At 44.3% G+C, this 17,764-nt stretch overlaps 2 protein-coding genes across 6 annotated transcripts in view; both read right to left on the bottom strand.

Annotated features, from left to right (window-relative positions):
- Positions 1-2,838: 2,838 nt before the first annotated feature.
- On the bottom strand, positions 2,839-13,337 carry ARPP19 (cAMP regulated phosphoprotein 19). The gene is made up of 3 exons (XM_065733834.1): positions 13,165-13,337; positions 9,387-9,509; positions 2,839-6,076 (listed from the first exon to the last, which is right to left on the bottom strand). Exons 1-3 carry the CDS (start codon positions 13,207-13,209, stop codon positions 5,906-5,908), a joined length of 339 nt encoding a protein of 112 aa, XP_065589906.1. The 5' UTR covers positions 13,210-13,337; the 3' UTR covers positions 2,839-5,905.
- Positions 13,338-15,640: 2,303 nt separating this feature from the next.
- Positions 15,641-17,764, bottom strand: part of ATOSA (atos homolog A) — a 41,945-nt gene continuing 39,821 nt past the window's right edge. For all 5 annotated transcript variants that reach the window (XM_065733865.1, XM_065733861.1, XM_065733862.1 and 2 more), the window contains one exon: positions 15,641-16,857. In XM_065733865.1, coding sequence (XP_065589937.1) covers positions 16,704-16,857 — 154 coding nt within the window. In that variant the 3' untranslated portion in view covers positions 15,641-16,703. The remainder of the gene's footprint in view (positions 16,858-17,764) is intronic.

Below are 17,764 nucleotides of genomic sequence, written 5' to 3'. Positions count from 1 at the left end.
CGAACTGAGGGGGATGAGAGAAATAAACGTCTTCGGAGAGCGCAGCACCTCCGCTTCATCAGCCCTCAGTGGGTTTCCCGCAGTCCTTGGGACGGCAGAAGTGCGGCACCCCGCTGTGCCCCCTGGTTCCACGCGGTCCCAAACACGGACGGGATCCGGAGCAGTGCCGGGCCGAGCTCCGTCCAAGTGCTTCGACTTTTGCCTTCGCCCCTACAGAAGCCATCCGTGCCAGCAGCAGCTCTGCGTGCCGCCCGTGTCTGGACTGCCCGGCAACCTGCTCTGTCCATTACGAGGAACAGCAAAGCCGCTCCGCAGTTAGAGACGACGGCCCACGGAGGAGATGGGGACCTCCTCCAAATCGCACACCAAGGAGTGACAGCAGGAATGCAAACAAAGCGCTGGCTCCCAGCGAACACTCCCAGCGACTGCTGCGGTCCGGCTGCACTTCGCTGCGACTTGAAGGAGAGGACACGGAGTGAGCACAAAGGAAAAGCAAGAACGAGGTGAAAACCCAGAGCCCAACTGTGTTCTTTGTATTGGGTGCAGCGGTACGATCTTCAGGGTTAATAAACAAAGGTTAATGCATTTGGAATAGAGGTTGGCAGGGAGAGTGCAGAACGAGAACTGAACAAACAAAACCAGCTCAGAGCAGCCCACCAAACCCTTCCTTCCCACAGCCCAGCAGTGCCTCTGGGCCGATCAGCCACGGCAACTGCCACTGCCCTATGCTTCCATCACAGCTGTCTGTTCCTGTGAGCGGACACCCAGGAGAGGAGCGAGCTTTTTGGTCGAGAAGTTTGACCAGCTGCTCTTCAGGTGCACCCTGTGGCAAAATAGAGGTCCACACCACAAGGCTGCCAGTCCAGGAGGCACACATAACAACAGGACATGTGGTGTGGGGTTCCAGAGCATGACTGTCCCCATTTAACAGACTCTATCCTATACCAGTAGGATAGCATTCCTACGTGTGCTGCTCCACATCTGATACTCAGTGCCCTTTTTCAGGACACCACTTCTTCTATTGGAGACACTTCAGGAGCTTGCCCGGCCCGTGGTTAATGCACCAGCTGCTCTCAGCTCAAGCTCAAGAGCCAAACGTAATTATAAGCACCAGCAGAAAGTAGGTATGAGTTGGATTTGACACAGTTTGCATAAAGCTGGATTTCACATCTGGCATTAAGGACAGGAATTGGGGGCACTGAAAGTTGTCAAGAAACAACCTGTTTGTGGTGCAGCTAGACTGCTTCACTTACTTTAAGAAGAATCTCCTACATCGTACATTTCATGGTAAGATTTTAATGATGTGCTCATCTCATATCCTTCAGGCCTTCCTACTGGCTGTTGTCACACTGTGCCTTATGTAAAGAACAGATTCTCCATTGGCCATTCTGTGAAATCCCCACGCAGAAATCTTGCTCCAGTTAACTTGCCCAGCCCTACTAGGGAGATTCCTCTGGTCTCAGGAACATCACATACACATCTTCAGTGGTTTGCAGAAATTCTTTCAGAGGCTTAAAACCATCACCAAGAACTGAGCTGATGCTCAGAAGAACCCACAGCTCTCATTCTTGTAATGTCAGCCATGCAGTTCAATTCCCTGAAGCGATCACATTCAGAAATGCTGTTTCTCAAGGAAGACTCCCACAGATGTTCCTTCCTCAAATCTATTGAGGAAACAGCTCTACAGCTCTGGGAATGCCAGTGATGGCTATTCTGCAATGCTGTGTAGGGATGTTGGTGCATTACTCAAGCAAATCTCCTTTATTGAGAGCTACATTACTCCCCAATAAAATGAACTAAACCCAGCTGAAATCTGTTGTTTAGGTGAAATCAGAAACAAAGAGTACTAGCCTGTTTTAAAGCAAACATGTCTGAAATGAGTGGAGGCTTTGTCACTGCTTTTCCACATCAGACAGAAAAAAGCCTTCTGTGCCTGCTATATTCAGACATACCTAGACTTGAATCTGTAAAAGGCACATCACTAGAGGAATGGTGAAACAACAGTCAGACCAACTCCTCCTTCCAGTTAAAATACATTCATCCTGCTCACGTGCCCTACACGATCCCCCAGTCTGTTCCTTCCAACCCACGCAATGCCCTCAGCCATCACACAAACATTACTGCAATTTCACCTTCTGCCTGATGAACAGTCACCTTCCAGGAGCACAGGGACTGAACACTAAGCTCTGAGGGCAGTTGTGAGGCGTGGGCATAGAGCTGTATTTACCCGACAATTGATGCCCCTCCCCATCAGAACAAGGACACTACTGCCTGTACTCCTTTGCACTGCCTTGACACAGCACCTGGATGTTGCTACTCATGTTGGACACCTGTTAGAGATGCAGGGTACACAGGCTGTTACTCTGATTTGGTTACTGTGCTAATGGCACAGAAGTACCACGTGGATCTTGAAGCTGCACACAGACCTGTACCTAAGTCACAGTGACTTTGCAAGTCGTTGGATTCTGCCCAGTATCTCCATTTCTTGGAATCTGCCAAGTTCAGGTTAACACAGTCTTGCAACGATGCAAACCTCCAAATGCCAGGTTAGCTCCCAGGAATCCCCTTCAATCAGTGTAAGGGACCAAAACAATCATCTGTTACGGAGTTTTCAAACAATAAGCTTTAATTGCCTTATTAGAAAAATAAGCACTGAAATATATATAAATGTGATTACATTAAAGTAATTCTGTAGTCTAACATACTAGAAACCAAAACCCAGTCATATTTTCATGGTACAGAGTAGCAAGATTTAGGGCTTAGAAACTTTCCATAGAGAACAGGGAAGTATGCAGGATCATTTAGGAAACCACAGTAAAGACGAGACAGATCTCCACATTGCAATAAAAACTAAGTAGATCAATTTATTCTGTATACTATACAATGTGTAAGTTTGTAAAGAACAATTGACATTTTTATCACCTTAACATCTTGACTGGGTGTAATTATGTCCAACAAAATGTACTCCCGTGGCTTTTATACACTGTCCTACTACATCAAGAACAATGAGAGGGAAGCCTTTGGTGCTACAAATCTGGGGATGGATCCATGTGGTTGGAATTAATTCACTTTTAACTATCCTGAATAAAACGTTGGCGCTACCTGCTATGACAAGCCTAGATGAGCACTAGTCTAATAACAAAACACTGTCCATCTTTAAAGGCAAAATATGAAAGGGACTGCCAGTCTACAGCGTGGGCAGGTTTTCTTTGAAAAAGGTCATTATCAAATGGTAAAACTCATATAATACATTATGTACATACGTTTGGATAGCTGAGTTATCTTGCTGGAGTAAGCTGAAAATAAGCATCGATCTACAGTCACATCTGCTTTACTGTTACATGATTATTGGACTTCCTACGTTTTAAACAGTGTTTAAGAGTCAAAACAGCTGTGCCTGCTGCTTGAGGTCAGTCAGATGGAAAGGCCCATAACCAGTCACCAAACTCGTTAGTATTACAGTACTTCAATTAATCTATTTCTAGCTGAATTTGTAGTAACCTTAAGAACTGCAAGTCACTGAGTGAGCAGCGAAAGAGCTTGTGTTAGCAGCCAGCAGGACGAGCTGATCCGTAGCTAAGTGAGAGGAATGTTTAAATTTAAATGGCTGTTTTTTTTAAAACCTTCCCAAGAGTCAAGAAAACTCACCTTGTGTGAGCTACTCAGCAGTGGAACCAGACAATACAAAGCAAGCCACCTCCAGCCGCTCAAGTGTGTTTCAGGCCCAGTCCTATCATTCAGTTTTGATTTTCATTTGTACATAAAACAATAAAGAGGGATTTTCACATTAGGACAAACATCTACAGAAAGCACTCTGTTCCAATATATTCAGTTTGCTTCCAGCCTAACTTCTTGCTAAACCCAGTCAGTCCATTTCTTCAGCCTGCTCTGTGAAAAACCACAAGTTCTTCACAATGCTAGAAGTTAAAGAAGAAAAGGGCCTTCTCTAATTACAAGCAAAGGGCCACAAAGACTTGATAAGAATCAAGTTGGCAATTTCAAAAATACCCTGGAATGACTCCTCTAAACTGAAGAGGGTTCACTGCTATACTTTGCTCATCTTCTAACCAAAGCAGAACCGAATTAAGATATTCACCTCATCTTGATCATTTTCTTATATTTACCATTGGAAAGCACTGCAGAAGACAGAGTCCTCTGAGTAGCAATCACCTATCCTGCAAGACCTTTCTGAATATATCAACACAAAGTGCATCCTTCTGAAAACATGCATCTTCAAGAGTGGTTTCCCTTACAATACCTGCACGAGTACTTTCTTTTATTGGATTGCTTTAATAGAACTGTTTCTTTTAAGAAAATAGGATTCAGTGCGCTGACATTTTTGAAGGGTTTCTTACACTCCTGAAGAACACCCAGCTATGACTGCCTTTATCAGAACCAATTACATCACAGATCACTACATTTTAATATACCCAATTTCATCAAACAAATCATACCCTGCGTCAGGTTATCTAACGTTAGCTGCATACTCTGGCAATCTAGTGCTCACAATCTGTATCATACAAACTATGTTTGTTTCTATCTTCTAAAAATGAAAATTTGACCAATTCTCAATAGGTCACCATATAAATATGTTCCAGTTCTTTCCATTTCCCAAAGCCAATGAGGGGCTGCTGTAGAACAGAAAACAAGGAGTTAGTTTACTACTGCTACTACTTCAGAAGTTCAAGAAAAAAACAAAACCAAATTGTTATAGCCTTTTACTTCCAGAAGTCTAAAATAGCCCAAAGACAATTGCATATCAAATCTCAGCAAGCCTAGATTTGGAGTTTGCCACAAGGGAAAATCTCTAACTACCTTCCATGTCATCCAACTGAGCATTCCACCCTTAAAAGCTTAAAGAGCTGCTGAACAGAAGGGCACCTGCCTTTAAATGCACCAATTTCAGATTTGTATCTGAATGCTGCACGTTGTTGCGAAACAAAGTGTACAACTGCAAAAGCATAAGGCTGAGTCAAGAGTAAGTAAAAGTGTTTCACAAATTTCAGGTGTCATTTTTACTTTCAGTAGCAGGAGTCTGGGCTCTTAGTTTCAGGCCAAGACTTGGAAAGGTACAGAATCACTTGTGCTTTGATTGGCACATTATCTGCTTTTTAAAATGTAAAATTAATAGACATTTGCAAAAGGTTGTGCAAAACTATTGTATTTACAAAAATGGCACAAGAGTGAATTCAACAGTCTATGCACATGCACACTTCATTCACATCTTCAACAAAAGTGTGTCCTAAGCTACGGAGCTGAAAAGAACACCAGCTTCAACAGGCAGTTGTCAATAAGCACTAGATTCACAAGAGTTACACCAGAATGGGCAAATATTGCCCAAGTAAAAACTCTATTGTTAAAGCTGAAACAGGTTTAAGGCCGTTCAAGTTCAAGAGCAGAAACAAAATTCAATCAGAGCCCTGTGTTTGTTTTTATACATGCTTTACCATCTAGCAACTTGTGGTCTAAACCTCTATTTTAGACAACAAACCCAAACACAGAAGAAAAACCCAACACAACTGGAGGTTATATTAAATACAAATATGCTGTAATTAAGGTGAAATAACAAAAGCAGAAACATTAAAAGTTGTAAAACTTGCAACGTCACTTGCTGGAACCAGTCCTACACTAGGAAATGGGCAATATGTACATTTTCAAGTAGAATACATTGCTCTAACCAAACCTGTCCTTTTTTTAATCAGTGCATTGTTCTTAACTAGTCCAAATACTACACGTTTTACTCTAAACAGTACTCCCTTACAATAGCAGCACATGCTACCGCTACCTGCAAAGCTGTCAGTCTCACGACTTAGTGTAAGAAAGAAAAAGGGGATGTGAGGGTGAGAAATAACTATTAAGGAGAAATAACAGGAATGAGAATTATCATGCAGTTCAGCTGTTCTCGTCAGCCAGCCAGCTTGCTAGCAACAAGAGATGGTTTCCGCTGTGGGAGATCCTGTGGAGTAGGAATATGGTCACCAGTGACTTCTGTCTTGTCAGGAGCTGCAGTAGGCAGTTGCTTATTCTTCATCTTTGCTTTAGCCATGTTGTAATCACCAGAATCAAAGTATTTTTGCTAGAAGACAAAATACATACATGGTTACAAGCCTGAAATGTTATCAGAGGCATGAACTGAATTTGGTGGTTATATAGGTTTGTTAAAAATTTACAGTTAAACATTTTCTCATTTAGCAAGGGAGCTCTATATCAATTATATATATATATATTAAGACTATGAAGAACACTCCCTTGACCATCAGTCATGGTGCAACTTCAGCAGCACATGTAGGGCCTTAACTGTACACATTTGTGAACACTACTCTAATCCTATTTTTCAAAGGGCTGTGCTCTACCACAAATACAACCTGGGGGTTTGTAACTTGTGCTGCAGTGCACAAGCTGTGCTAGACAGAATAACCAAACAATATACAAAGTTAAGACTGGAGAACAATCTCTGCTTTATCATACCAGAAGATCAAAGCATCACGAAACTGCATGCTAACAAGACAACCTTTTTTCTGCATACATTAAAACAGAAGCTATAATCCCCAAAGTCCCCAAACCAATTACTTAGTTAAGCCAGGTCTACCATGCAATCCTGCTGAAAAGCACTGTGTGAAGGAAACTCTTATCCTAGGCTCCAAGTTCCTTCAGAACACAAGTGTTTGGATTTGTAAAACAGTGTGCCTCAGTATTTGAGCAAATTTTAATAGTATTACCTTTAACATTCTTTGTCAGATTTCTCAAAATATTATAATTTATCAGCACTGCACTGAGATGAGACATGGAGTTTCATCCAAGGCCTGCATCAAGTCTTTAACTGCTCAGTGCTTTGGGAAACAGTTGTATTTTGTTTACATCTTCCTGTGAGGTCCCTAATTAACATAACCCATGATTTGCACAGATCGTCAGCTAAGGCCAAAAACTAGATTTTGGACAGAGATTTACTTTAGCAACTGTTGCTTAAAATGGATTACCGCCCTAGCCAGAACACCCCCCATTTAGCTTTATATGGATTTACTCCTCAAGTCAGTTGAACAGAGGCCATCACAACCTGCTGTGTTTATGCACTTGCAACTGCACTCCTCATTTAGTGTGGGTGCTCACCAGCTGCAGGATGCTCAGCAGCAGCAGTTGCCAAACAAGAGTAATTTCAACACCCAACTTAAAAGGTCTTTACCTAAGATAAAGAGGCAGAGTTTGTTTTCAAAGCAAGGCCCCCTGAAGGTGGCTTTAAATGTTCTCTTTCAGAGCCTGCTAGAAAGTCACAGAATTTGTCTTTCCCATGCAACCAGTGCACCAGAACCCCATAGTTTCAGTAAGTCTTCCCATAACTCAGCCCTTTTGAAAATATAATCCATTCTTTGTTGTTTTTTGTTTTTACTGTGGCACACCTGCAGACTAGGCTTTAGTTATAATGTAACCCCAGCTGGAAACAGGCTTTCATATTTTGCTCTTCAAGACTGAAGAAACAAACAAACAACCTTTTAAAGGGGAACTAGGTAATAACAGAACTGCTCAACTTTGAGATGGTTAACCGTTCACTCTGTCCATATGATAGACAGTTTCAAGTAGAATCCCCCTACTGGAACATGGGATCCATTCTTAATACTATTCTGGAAAAGGTGTGCTAATAATGGCATGTGCACACAGTGTAGAACATTTCTGGACAGCAAACAGCAAGGGGCAGTGTGTCCTATTTGCCAAATGAAATCTGTGCTACAGTTAGCTGTACACATCTAGAAGAGTATCTACAGGAAAAAATACCCTTCCACCTTTTAGAAATTAGAATATGAGCCCATTCCCTTCTTTGAAGCACTCCCGTGCTCTCCTCCGATTTGCTCTAGCTATTCACAGATGGCCTGTATTACGTCCTCCTTTTCAAACTGATTCTACATCTATCCAGGTATCTTCATGACACAAAAGCTGACAACACACTTGCTATCATCACTGCTTTAAACTTCAGCAATGCAGGAAGCACAGCAGCGGCCTCACACCAAGTAAAGGTGCTTCCTCATGTAAGACATAGAGCATGCTAAACAGAAGTAACCAAAAATATAACATGGAAGAAAGGTATTAACAATGCATCATGAACAGAGAGCTGAAGGAGGCAGATTGAAAATCAGAACCCACACCCCTATGCCATCTTTCATCATACTAGCTGAATCCCAAACACTGAGGGCATTAAAACACCCACTGGCCTCCCTACCCTCCAATTTAAAACTATAGGCTGTAACAAGCTTTGCATGAAGTAGTGCTACAACCAAGATTAAGATCTCATGGAGATTATCTTGCTAGGTTTTTTTTAATCACATTTGCACTGAGCGCCAGCAGCCATCATAATTCCTTTGCGGCCAATCCTTCTGGATTGGATGCTGGTCTGTGTGCACCAGCAGTCAGTACAATACACACTTACCTTGCCCCTGGAGTGTCTGCACAGGCACTGAACCCACTCAGCCTCCTCTGGGTTGCCTTTAACCGTGGAAGTCATCACCTCATCTCCCACCTGCCCACCCCCAGCAGCCATTACCCAGGCTGCACACACACCACTTGGTGAGAGAAAGCTCAACCCAGAAACCTGCAACAGTAACCACTCCCTGGAGATGTTACCAGATAGTGCAGAATTACATCAGCACTGAACTCCAACAGCTGGCCTGTGAAGGATTTCTACCTGGAATCACTGCGTGCACTCAAAAGGCCTACATGAGAGTAAGTAACAGCACGACAGCAATGAAAGCGCCCTCGGAAATAATGGCAGACCAGGATTATTCCAACAACAGAATTCTAACATGCCTGAAAATGATTCACTTCATCATCACTTCATGAATATTGAAACAAGAGGAAAAAAAACCAAAACAGCTGAATAACTAAGAAAATAAGAGACACTGTTCAAATGTAGAGCAAAATGTAAACACAAATTCACTCACTCTTCTTTTATTCTAACTTTTTTGCATGTGTGTATATTCAGAATTACACCACCACTCTCAAGCCACCAATGTCAGCAGGTGGCTGCAAACACTAAGCCATCACATGCTAAAAACATGAACACCAGCAGTGGTTGTGCATCCTGAGAAGGCGAGAATAGTAACATAAGATCAGTACAAAACAAGGAGGAGATTCTGACTCTCAGTGTTCAGTGTATTTTCTCTGTGGAAGCCCATCACTGCTGCAGCGAGTCAGCTTCTAAGTTAAGTTTCTTAAAATGGCAGCTGAGCCATTGGTGCTGTATGCAGCTATCCTGCCAGCCTGGCATTTGTTTTGAGGAAAAAAACCTCTCTCCCCTAAGCTTTCACAGATAAAATCACAGCTTTCACTCATGCAAAGAATCAGAGATACCATAATTCTGGAATTTCTCATCTGTACCCTGGGGACAACAAAGAACTCACTCCTTTTTGAAGCCTCTTCCTCAAGAAGTCTGATCCTCCTGGCTTCTGGCCCAGATGAGGGTATCTTGCTTTCAATTTTGCTTCTTCAGCTTTTTCTGGGCTGATCACCTTATCCTCCATTTCCTGAAACAAAATCAGCAAGACTTTAAAAGAAACATTATGATAAATTATTTACATAGAACCCTTCTGCAGGTAATTCACCAGCAGGCAGATTTCTGGACATGGATTGGAATCTCTTCAACACAGTTCACTTTCACAGGCGATTAGATGTTACTAAAAGCAAACTGCCATTCAGTTTTGAACAAAAACAGAATTCCCATGAACATATTTTTGGGGGTCAAAACAAGGGTTCTATCAGGAACAAATGTGAAAGATGGGTAAGAACCACAGGATTTGTCAGTTAGCTGCCTCATTGTGAGGCTCAGCAGATTACTTACGACTGCTGCAACTGTAATACATTGATACTCGTTGTGAAAAACGTGCCTGTTATCATATCAATAATAAACACTGTATTTCTCAATACTGCCTTTCTATGGGAGGCCAACACTGTCATTATAGAGATAGTTAAAAGAAGACATTTCTGCCCTGAATATGTGTATTTATGAGAACACTAAGATACGGATGTTCAAAGTGATGATGTGAAATGGAAAAATTGCAGTTGGTACATCAGCCTTTCATCACTGACCTCTACTTCACAGTCCTTTGCTCTGGTTCACGCAGTAATTGGATGCGAGAAGCACAATTGTTTGTACTCCATTTCAAAAATATTTTCCATCCAACATCCTAATTTTGCCACTTTCCAGTATTCAGTCACAATCGTTTCTTTGTATGCAAACCACGGCAAGTTCAGGAAAAATGTAGACTGACTGCACTGACTGCTGCATTTCTTGAACAGTTATCATCTGAAGTCACAGAAAGACTTTTAGTCAAGAAAGAAGAAGTGGAACCGAAACCAGGAGGGACCAGTGACCAAGGCTTCATGTTCACTTTGAGCCACCAGGCAGCCCCTTCCCTCAGACCCTCTTCCATCCACGCCCTCATCCTCTGCACTGCATCAGTCAGCACGACCGCACGTACTCCACGTGAGCGAGTAACAGGAACTCACTCAAGGGAAAAATAACCACCTACTGATTCTTTTCCCTCCTTGTCCAGCTGTACTTCATTTGGGCCAGCATCCCCCTCAGGATCACCAAGCAGCCTTCCCTGACACAACATAGGGCTGTACATACTGCCTCCCACTACACAGTATCACACTAGAGAAGAGCAGTTTCCATGTGTGTATGACAAACATTGTTCAGCCACTGTTCTTATTCATGCTGGTTTTTTTCCTAACATGCCGACCCTGACTCTGGACCTTCTCAAAAGCTGTCCTTTCAGCTAAACACTTCAACATCTGATGCTGAATCACTGGGTGCTTGCTGTTGAGCCAACACGAGGCATTTGAGGGGACATGTTTTGCCAATACCAACCAAAGGAGATATTTTTAAGAACAGAGGGCCAACAATAAGGAGCTCACACAAATACACATTCACAATGCATCAAAGGAGACATTTATGCAAACCCGAGGGTTGACAAATCATCACACAGCAGGCGACCAAAACACCAAATACTGCACTGTGCATCAGGGCAGCCGAAAAGGATACAGACTGCAGTCACCTTCTCTTCATGACCAAGAACAAAGACCTCCTAAAACTACATAACACAAAGAAAAATGTCAAAAAGACTGGGGTGTCAGATACAACCAGCTGACAACAGGCTCAAAAATACCTAGAGCAGTTCAAACAACACACAGCTAATCTACAGAACTCCTTGCCAAAGGATACAGGGGACACCAACAATGGAGATGAACTCAGAAAGGCACTGGATGTGCTCACCTGCACTCAGAAGGCCTTTATACCACAGACTGAGAAGACCTGGGATAGCTTTCCAGGGAAGATCGCTGCCTGCTTGTCCTGACCTTCTACCTCCTGTGGAGTAGATGGCATTGAGCTCTCTTGGAGATGCATCATCAGGACACAAACGCATTAATCCAAACCCACAAGGCCAAGTGCATTAGTGGTATTTTCCCTTGAGTTATTATAGAAGCGGCAACCAAATGACTGACAACTGATGGAGAAAAATCAAGATGTACCACGCACTTCTTCCTAGTGACAACCACACAAGTTGTAATTTTAGTTCTCTACAGGAATTTTTGCACAGCTAATGAGGTCTGCTCACTTCATTAAAATGAGCTACCAGCACAGCCAGCAGTTACCTAACACATTTAAAGATGGCTTCTGCTTTTCATCTTTATGAAAACCAAGAGATTTGCTATCTACTGGACAGCTAGGAAGAAGCCTTGTCAGCCCTTTTAAGAAAGCTCATCCTGTTCAGTAACAGATGTCAGACAAGAGTATAAAGTAGAAAATGAGGAAAACATGACAGCAGCGTAACTCAACAGTTATGGGAAAAGCCAGTCTGGAAACGAGAGGTACCACTGCTCACAGCTTCCTGAAAGACACGGACCTCTAAGGCAAAAACAGCACCAACGATTCGAGCACACATTCACCACCATCTGAAGGCCCCTTTGTTGCTGACTTCCTCCTGCCACTATCCCAAGTTTTCACACAGTGAACAGGAAGCACTGGTCTCATGGAAAGTTTTCAGTCGACATCACCCCTCACTGAGTGTACGTGCAAGCTTCCTGCAGTGTGAGGGTTTGTAAAGAAAGCCTCCACATGCTGCCCCAGTGCTCCTGCGGGGGTTTCATCTCCAGCAGGTACTGCAGGATGGGTTGGTTGGATAAGCACTGTGGAGCTGAACATTAAATGTGCCAATCCTTCACTCTGCTAACCCAGAGAAACATTCCTGAAAGTGACCACTGCAGTGCCACAGTGCCAATCCGCAGCTGTGACATCACAGGACACAAGCTCAGGGAAAATGAAGTTTTACTGATTTCCATGTGTCCTGAGCAGCTGCCAGACCTCAGCTAAACGAGGTCAGCACGGGATCCAATGTCTCCAGCAGACCGCAGCGCTCCAGGGAGCAGCGCATTTCAGGACTTCAGACCCCAACTTCGTCGGCAGCATCAGCCGCGCTCTGCTGGCATCCCAGAACGCGCTAGAACGCAGCACAGCGAGGCGCTGCCGCGTGTCAGCGCGCTGCTCTTACAGCGCTGCTCCCGGAGCGCCGCACAGGGCGGGCACGGCTCCGAGCGGGCTCTCTCCGGGCTCACCGTGCGGCCCCGTCCCAACCCAACTCCCGAACCTTTCCCCAACGCAGACGATGAATTATTAAACGAGAACTTCGGAGCGCCGGGACGGACGGCTGTTCCCCCGCAGAGCCCCGCACGGCGGCACAGCCGCGTTTCGTAACTTCTCCGCCAGCGGCGGCTGCGGGGACGGCAGCGGGCGCTGCGAGGGCGAACCGCGGCTGAGTGCCGCCGGGCAGCACGGCCGCCGTCCCTTCGAAGCCCTGAGCGGCGCGGGCTGCGCGCGGCCATTGTGTCGGTGCCCCCTCCGCCGAGGAGAACGCGGGGTTATTTATTAAGGAACCGCGGCGCGGCCGAGACCCTCCAGCGCGGGCGGGAGCGCAGCGCGAGCTCGGGCGCGGTGGCGCCGAGCGAGGGCGGCGGGGACCGCCCGGCCCGGCCCCAGGCTCGGGCCCCCTCCCCCCGGCGCTGCCCTCGCAGCCGCTCCTCGGCGCCTCCGCTCCGTCTCGGCGAGGCGCGGATGGAGGCGGGGAAGAGCCCCGCGCCAGAGCCCGGTCCCCCTCCCCCCGGAGGACCGCCGCCACCCACCTTCTGCTCCTCGGCCGAGGCGGGCTCGGGGCTCTCAGCAGACATGGCGCCGCGGCAGCAGCACGGCGGGCGGGGCGCCGTTCCTCCGCGCAGCGCTGCGCTCCTCCGCCTCCGCACAAGATGGCGGCGGCTCGCAGGACGGCGCGCCGGCGGGACCACACTTCCTCCGCGCTCAGCCTCCCGCTGCGCGGCCACGCGCCCCGATCTTCTCGCGGGCGATTTCCGGCCCTGGCCCCGCCTCTCGTTACGTCACCCGGAAGTGGCGCCCTGCGTTCTCGGAGCGGCGCTCCGCGGGTCTGACGTTACGCGCCGCGCCCGGCGCTCACGGAAACCGCAGCGCAGAGGACACGGCGGTTCCCCGCCATTGTGCTTTGAGGGAGCGAGTGTAGAGCGCCCAGCGCAAAGGTGTCCGTGAATTAAAAGCCTCAGGAACAGCACAGGTGCTTCGGAGGCCTGAAATACAAGAAAGCTGCGCAGAGGAACTGGGTCGTGGTTTGAGGGCGTATTTCAAGAGCAGATCGCAAGGACGAGGGGTGTGGAATCTACCCAGAAGTAATGAGGGAAACATGCAGAGGCCAAAGGACTTAACGTGCTGTGGTTCAGGCTGGCGTGAAGATGGCCAGCAGAACAAAGCAGCAGGGGTGGGTCAGCTCGTTAGAACGAGTAAAGATCAGTTCATAGGACGTTGGCATCCGAACTGTTTCTTTATCTGGTAAATCTTTTCAGCTTGGGTGAAGTTATCCCTGAGGGCTTAGAGAACTGGCTGAGAACATCTCCAGTCAGTTCTCCACCGTTACACAGAAATATGTAGGGATGCAAGAGGGAGGCAGGATGAGTTGACAAGTTGACACCCTCTGCTACTAAAAATCCAAGTATTATAACATGTGAAGAGGAGTTTCATCCATGAGACGTACCTGCCCACCTTTCCACGCTAATGGGCACAGAAAGGCCCTGCTTGTCCAGCTTGAGGCATTTCCAGACAGATACTGCCCAGTGTGAAAGCAAGGAGCCAGAACAATGTGAGGGGCAGAAAATGTAAGCAAGGCTGGCTGAGCAGTGTGCAGTTGTTTCAGATAGAGAAAATATAATTGAGGAGTATATGCAAATTGCTTTCTTTGATTACTGTGAAAAGGACAAGTTGTACCTGACTTCATCAGCAAGCTCAAGTTGGACATTAGAAAACACTCTCCCAGTAAGTGAAGTTCAGCACTAGACAGGACTGTCTGCAACTTCCATCCCTAGAGGCCCTCAAACCACTTGGAAACATTTGTCAAAAACAATGTCATGAGGCTAAGCCTACTGAAGAGCAAACAGAAAAAGCAAATGGCCTCTTAACGTTATTTCCTGACTGATGCAGAGAAAGTCACGTGGAACGGAGTTCATGTTTTGCAAACGTTCAACATTTATCTGTGTGTTTAATAGTTGTGTAACTCAACTGTGAGTGGAAAATTACTTCAAGCTGTACACGGATAACCCGAGACCATTTTCATTCTGAACAGTATCTGTACAGGAACTAAGTGCAGTCTGACCCTGCAAGTCAGCACCAACTCATCACATGGACATGACTTGTACTGACCATGCCTCCAAAACCCACACTTCTTTGCTGTTCAAGACAAATAAATATATCACTTTGAAGAGAGAAAATGACAGACTGAAGAAGTCATTTAAAGATACAGACATTAAAATGTTGCATATCGTCGGTGCAAAATACAAATTTAATCCACTAAAGGTAAATCATGACTTTTAATGAGAAGTGTCCTTTTCTGTTCCCCTTTTTCCATCAGGCACACAAGCAGATGTGCACCATGACACAGACAAGTACTTCTAGGATACATGCTGTTTGCTTGTGACTGTACACTAGATACAGAGAAACTAGGATGCATTCTTAGTATACTACATCAGGCCCTAGTTACACATGCAGTACAACTGCAGTTGTATTTGACTCTTCTGCTACCAAGATCTTTTTCAGTTCTACAGGACACACAGATGACTAGAAACTGCAAGCAATTTCCTTGTACAATTTCCCCCGAGTTTCTATAACAAATGCTAACTTTTGAAAACCCAGTATAACAGAGGGGAAAAATACTGCTTCAGCTGGAAACAAGTTCAGTAATATTTGTGTTTTGCCCTTCTGTAGCAACAGTCACTTGAACAGACAAGAGAGCTGATAAGTATCATCTGGAAAGTCTGGTCTCCCTTACTGTCCCTGGCAGACTTCCTGGAGATTTCACGGTGCTCTGACTTCATCTCATCTCAGAGCAGCATTGAATATACAACACACTCATTCGTTCTCCAGTCTTCATCAGATAAGGATGTTACACTCCCATATGTGAAGGTCACCTTTCACATTACTGACACTATGAAAAAACAGTGATGTAAAGAAAAACATGATCCAAGGTAAAACAGCAGAGAAACTCCGAGATCTTTGGCAAGCATTATAAAGCTTCATTTTCATTATTAAATATATACTTCAAAATGTAATCAAATGCTTCTAGCTTTATTTCTCTCAGTTACACAGTTTAACACTTAGCATAAACTGTTTATCTGACTGTGATTTGTTTTAGGAATACATGTATTGGAAAGCATTTATATGCCCAACATAGCATCTCTACTAAAACTTCATATAGCCACCTAGTGGCCTACATGGAATTGACCTATTAAAAATATTTAGGATTACATGAAGATCCTCCTTATCTAAAAATAAAACAAAGTACATGTCCCATAGCTTTTGCATATATTTAAGATATAAATGCTAATTTGTTTGCACAGTACATCCTTCAGCACAATCGGAGAAATCAAGTGTGGAAGGTGGAGTTATATGAAACACCAACAGACAGCAAAATCAAAGTGGCTCTTTTGGAAAGAAAGAAATGGAGGGAGCTAAACATGAATCAAAGATCTGAAAGCAAGGGGAAGTAAACAAACATTCCATGCTATGGCTGCAAGTGTCATTGATCTGTATGAGAGGAAAGAGAAAAAAGGAACCATCAAAGAGAGAAAAGAAAGCTGAATGCTTGCATAGTATGAAATGTTACGGAAGTTCAGTCGTTGTCCCATTTTCAATAACTTAAATGAATATCACTTAAAACATCACACAGATTAAAGACATCTGTATATATTTCAGATTTCAATATTAATGCCAAAAATACATAGTATGATTTTACATAGGATTTATGCTACATTAGAACACTAAAGACAAACATCACTTGAGTATTAACTGAAACATTAAATATTAAATAACTGAAAAATAAAATAAAAAGTGTAAACACTAAACTAACTTAGGAAATTGCTATTGCAACACATCCAATGAAGTGGTTTTAAACAGTACAAAAAGATTAGAAGTACGCTTCCAGTCTACGTGGAATACACAAAGCTCATTCCAGAAACCTGTTACAAAACTGGTCCAGGATCACACAAGAACCTTCTCTCTCGAGCGCCATTTTCATGCCTTTACAGATTTAATTTTATACTGCTTTACCAATTTGCTCTTGTAAGGAGTAATCGACAGTAAAACGAATACTTCAGTTTGCCACCATTGGCTAACATCTTGGGGAAAACTGAGGATTTGTTGGAGATTCAGTGTAAGATTTGAGTTCATATGCAGCGCCACTATCAACTTCCATGGACTTCCGAGAGAACAGGAGCCTAACGTCTCGGTGGAGGTAGATCTTTCCAGACTTAGAACTCTGGAACCTGAGAAGACATGAATGTATACATCATGTAAAACAATCAGAAAAAGATTAAATAGTGTGGAATTAGATGCAGAACTTTTAAGAAGCGGAGGCCAAAAAAACCCCCACTTGAATACAAAATGAGCCCTTAAATAAGCAGCATGTTAGAATGAAAGAAATAACATTTTCTATTTTCTCTATCCAAACCTGCTGCGAAGGAAAAGAATAAGAGATGAGGAGCCAACTGAACACAGAAAAAAGTCAGCACGTAGCACATAATGCACCTTTTGATAAAAAATGTTGTTGATAGATCTTCTGAAGCACAAGTACGATCGACTACATCAGTTCAGATGGAATAGATACACTAGTTATCAAAGCACTACTGTAAAGTACACCTGAATTACTCTCATTTTACACATGGATCCATCAGGAAATCATCGTGGTCTATTTTTTAAACTTCTCAAGCTCGTTATTTTCAAGCAGTAAGAATGCTGTAAGATTCCCTTTTCCCAGTAAATACCACTTCCCTGTACCTGGGCTTTTCTGAGCGTGACATTTCACGAAGATCGGAGGAGGGTGAGTGGGAGTGGTAAATGTGTTTGGGAGATTCTTCTGGCTTCTGCTTCCACTGCCTCTATTTTCTGAGAAGTACCTAATACGGTAACTGGGATGTGCAGTCCTGGGTTTTCACATGTGCAAGTGCACGAGAACTCACAGGAGACAATCACACACCCCTTGTGGGTGGCAGTGCAGTGACCAGCACAGGACTGGCTCCAGAGCTGCGGCAGTTCCAGAGGTTTTGTGTAAGGGAATTAAGAAAAACACAGCAGACATTTCTGACAGATGGTGTCCTAGGAACAGCACCAATGTACAAATATAAGAAGGCTTAAAAACACAAATAACAGATGAGCTAGGAAGTCTGCCAGAGG

The sequence above is a fragment of the Cyrtonyx montezumae genome, unplaced genomic scaffold (genome assembly GCF_038088225.1).
Source record: "Cyrtonyx montezumae isolate F1298 unplaced genomic scaffold, pur_monq_1.0 scaffold_17, whole genome shotgun sequence".
In the NCBI taxonomy this organism is placed as follows: Eukaryota; Metazoa; Chordata; class Aves; order Galliformes; family Odontophoridae; genus Cyrtonyx; species Cyrtonyx montezumae.
Note: the sequence above shows the minus strand (reverse complement) of the source record. Positions and strands in the feature narration are given on the sequence as shown.

Excerpts from the sequence above, each read along its gene's own strand:
- ARPP19 (XM_065733834.1), bottom strand. The coding sequence starts at position 13,209 with ATGTCTGCTGAGAGCCCCGAGCCCGCCTCGGCCGAGGAGCAGAAG. Across the intron at positions 9,510-13,164 it reads CCTCGGCCGAGGAGCAGAAG|GAAATGGAGGATAAGGTGAT; the intron begins GTGGGTGGCGGC and ends ATTTTGTTTCAG. Across the intron at positions 6,077-9,386 it reads GGAAGAGGCTTCAAAAAGGA|CAAAAATACTTTGATTCTGG; the intron begins GTGAGTTCTTTG and ends TTTGTCTTCTAG.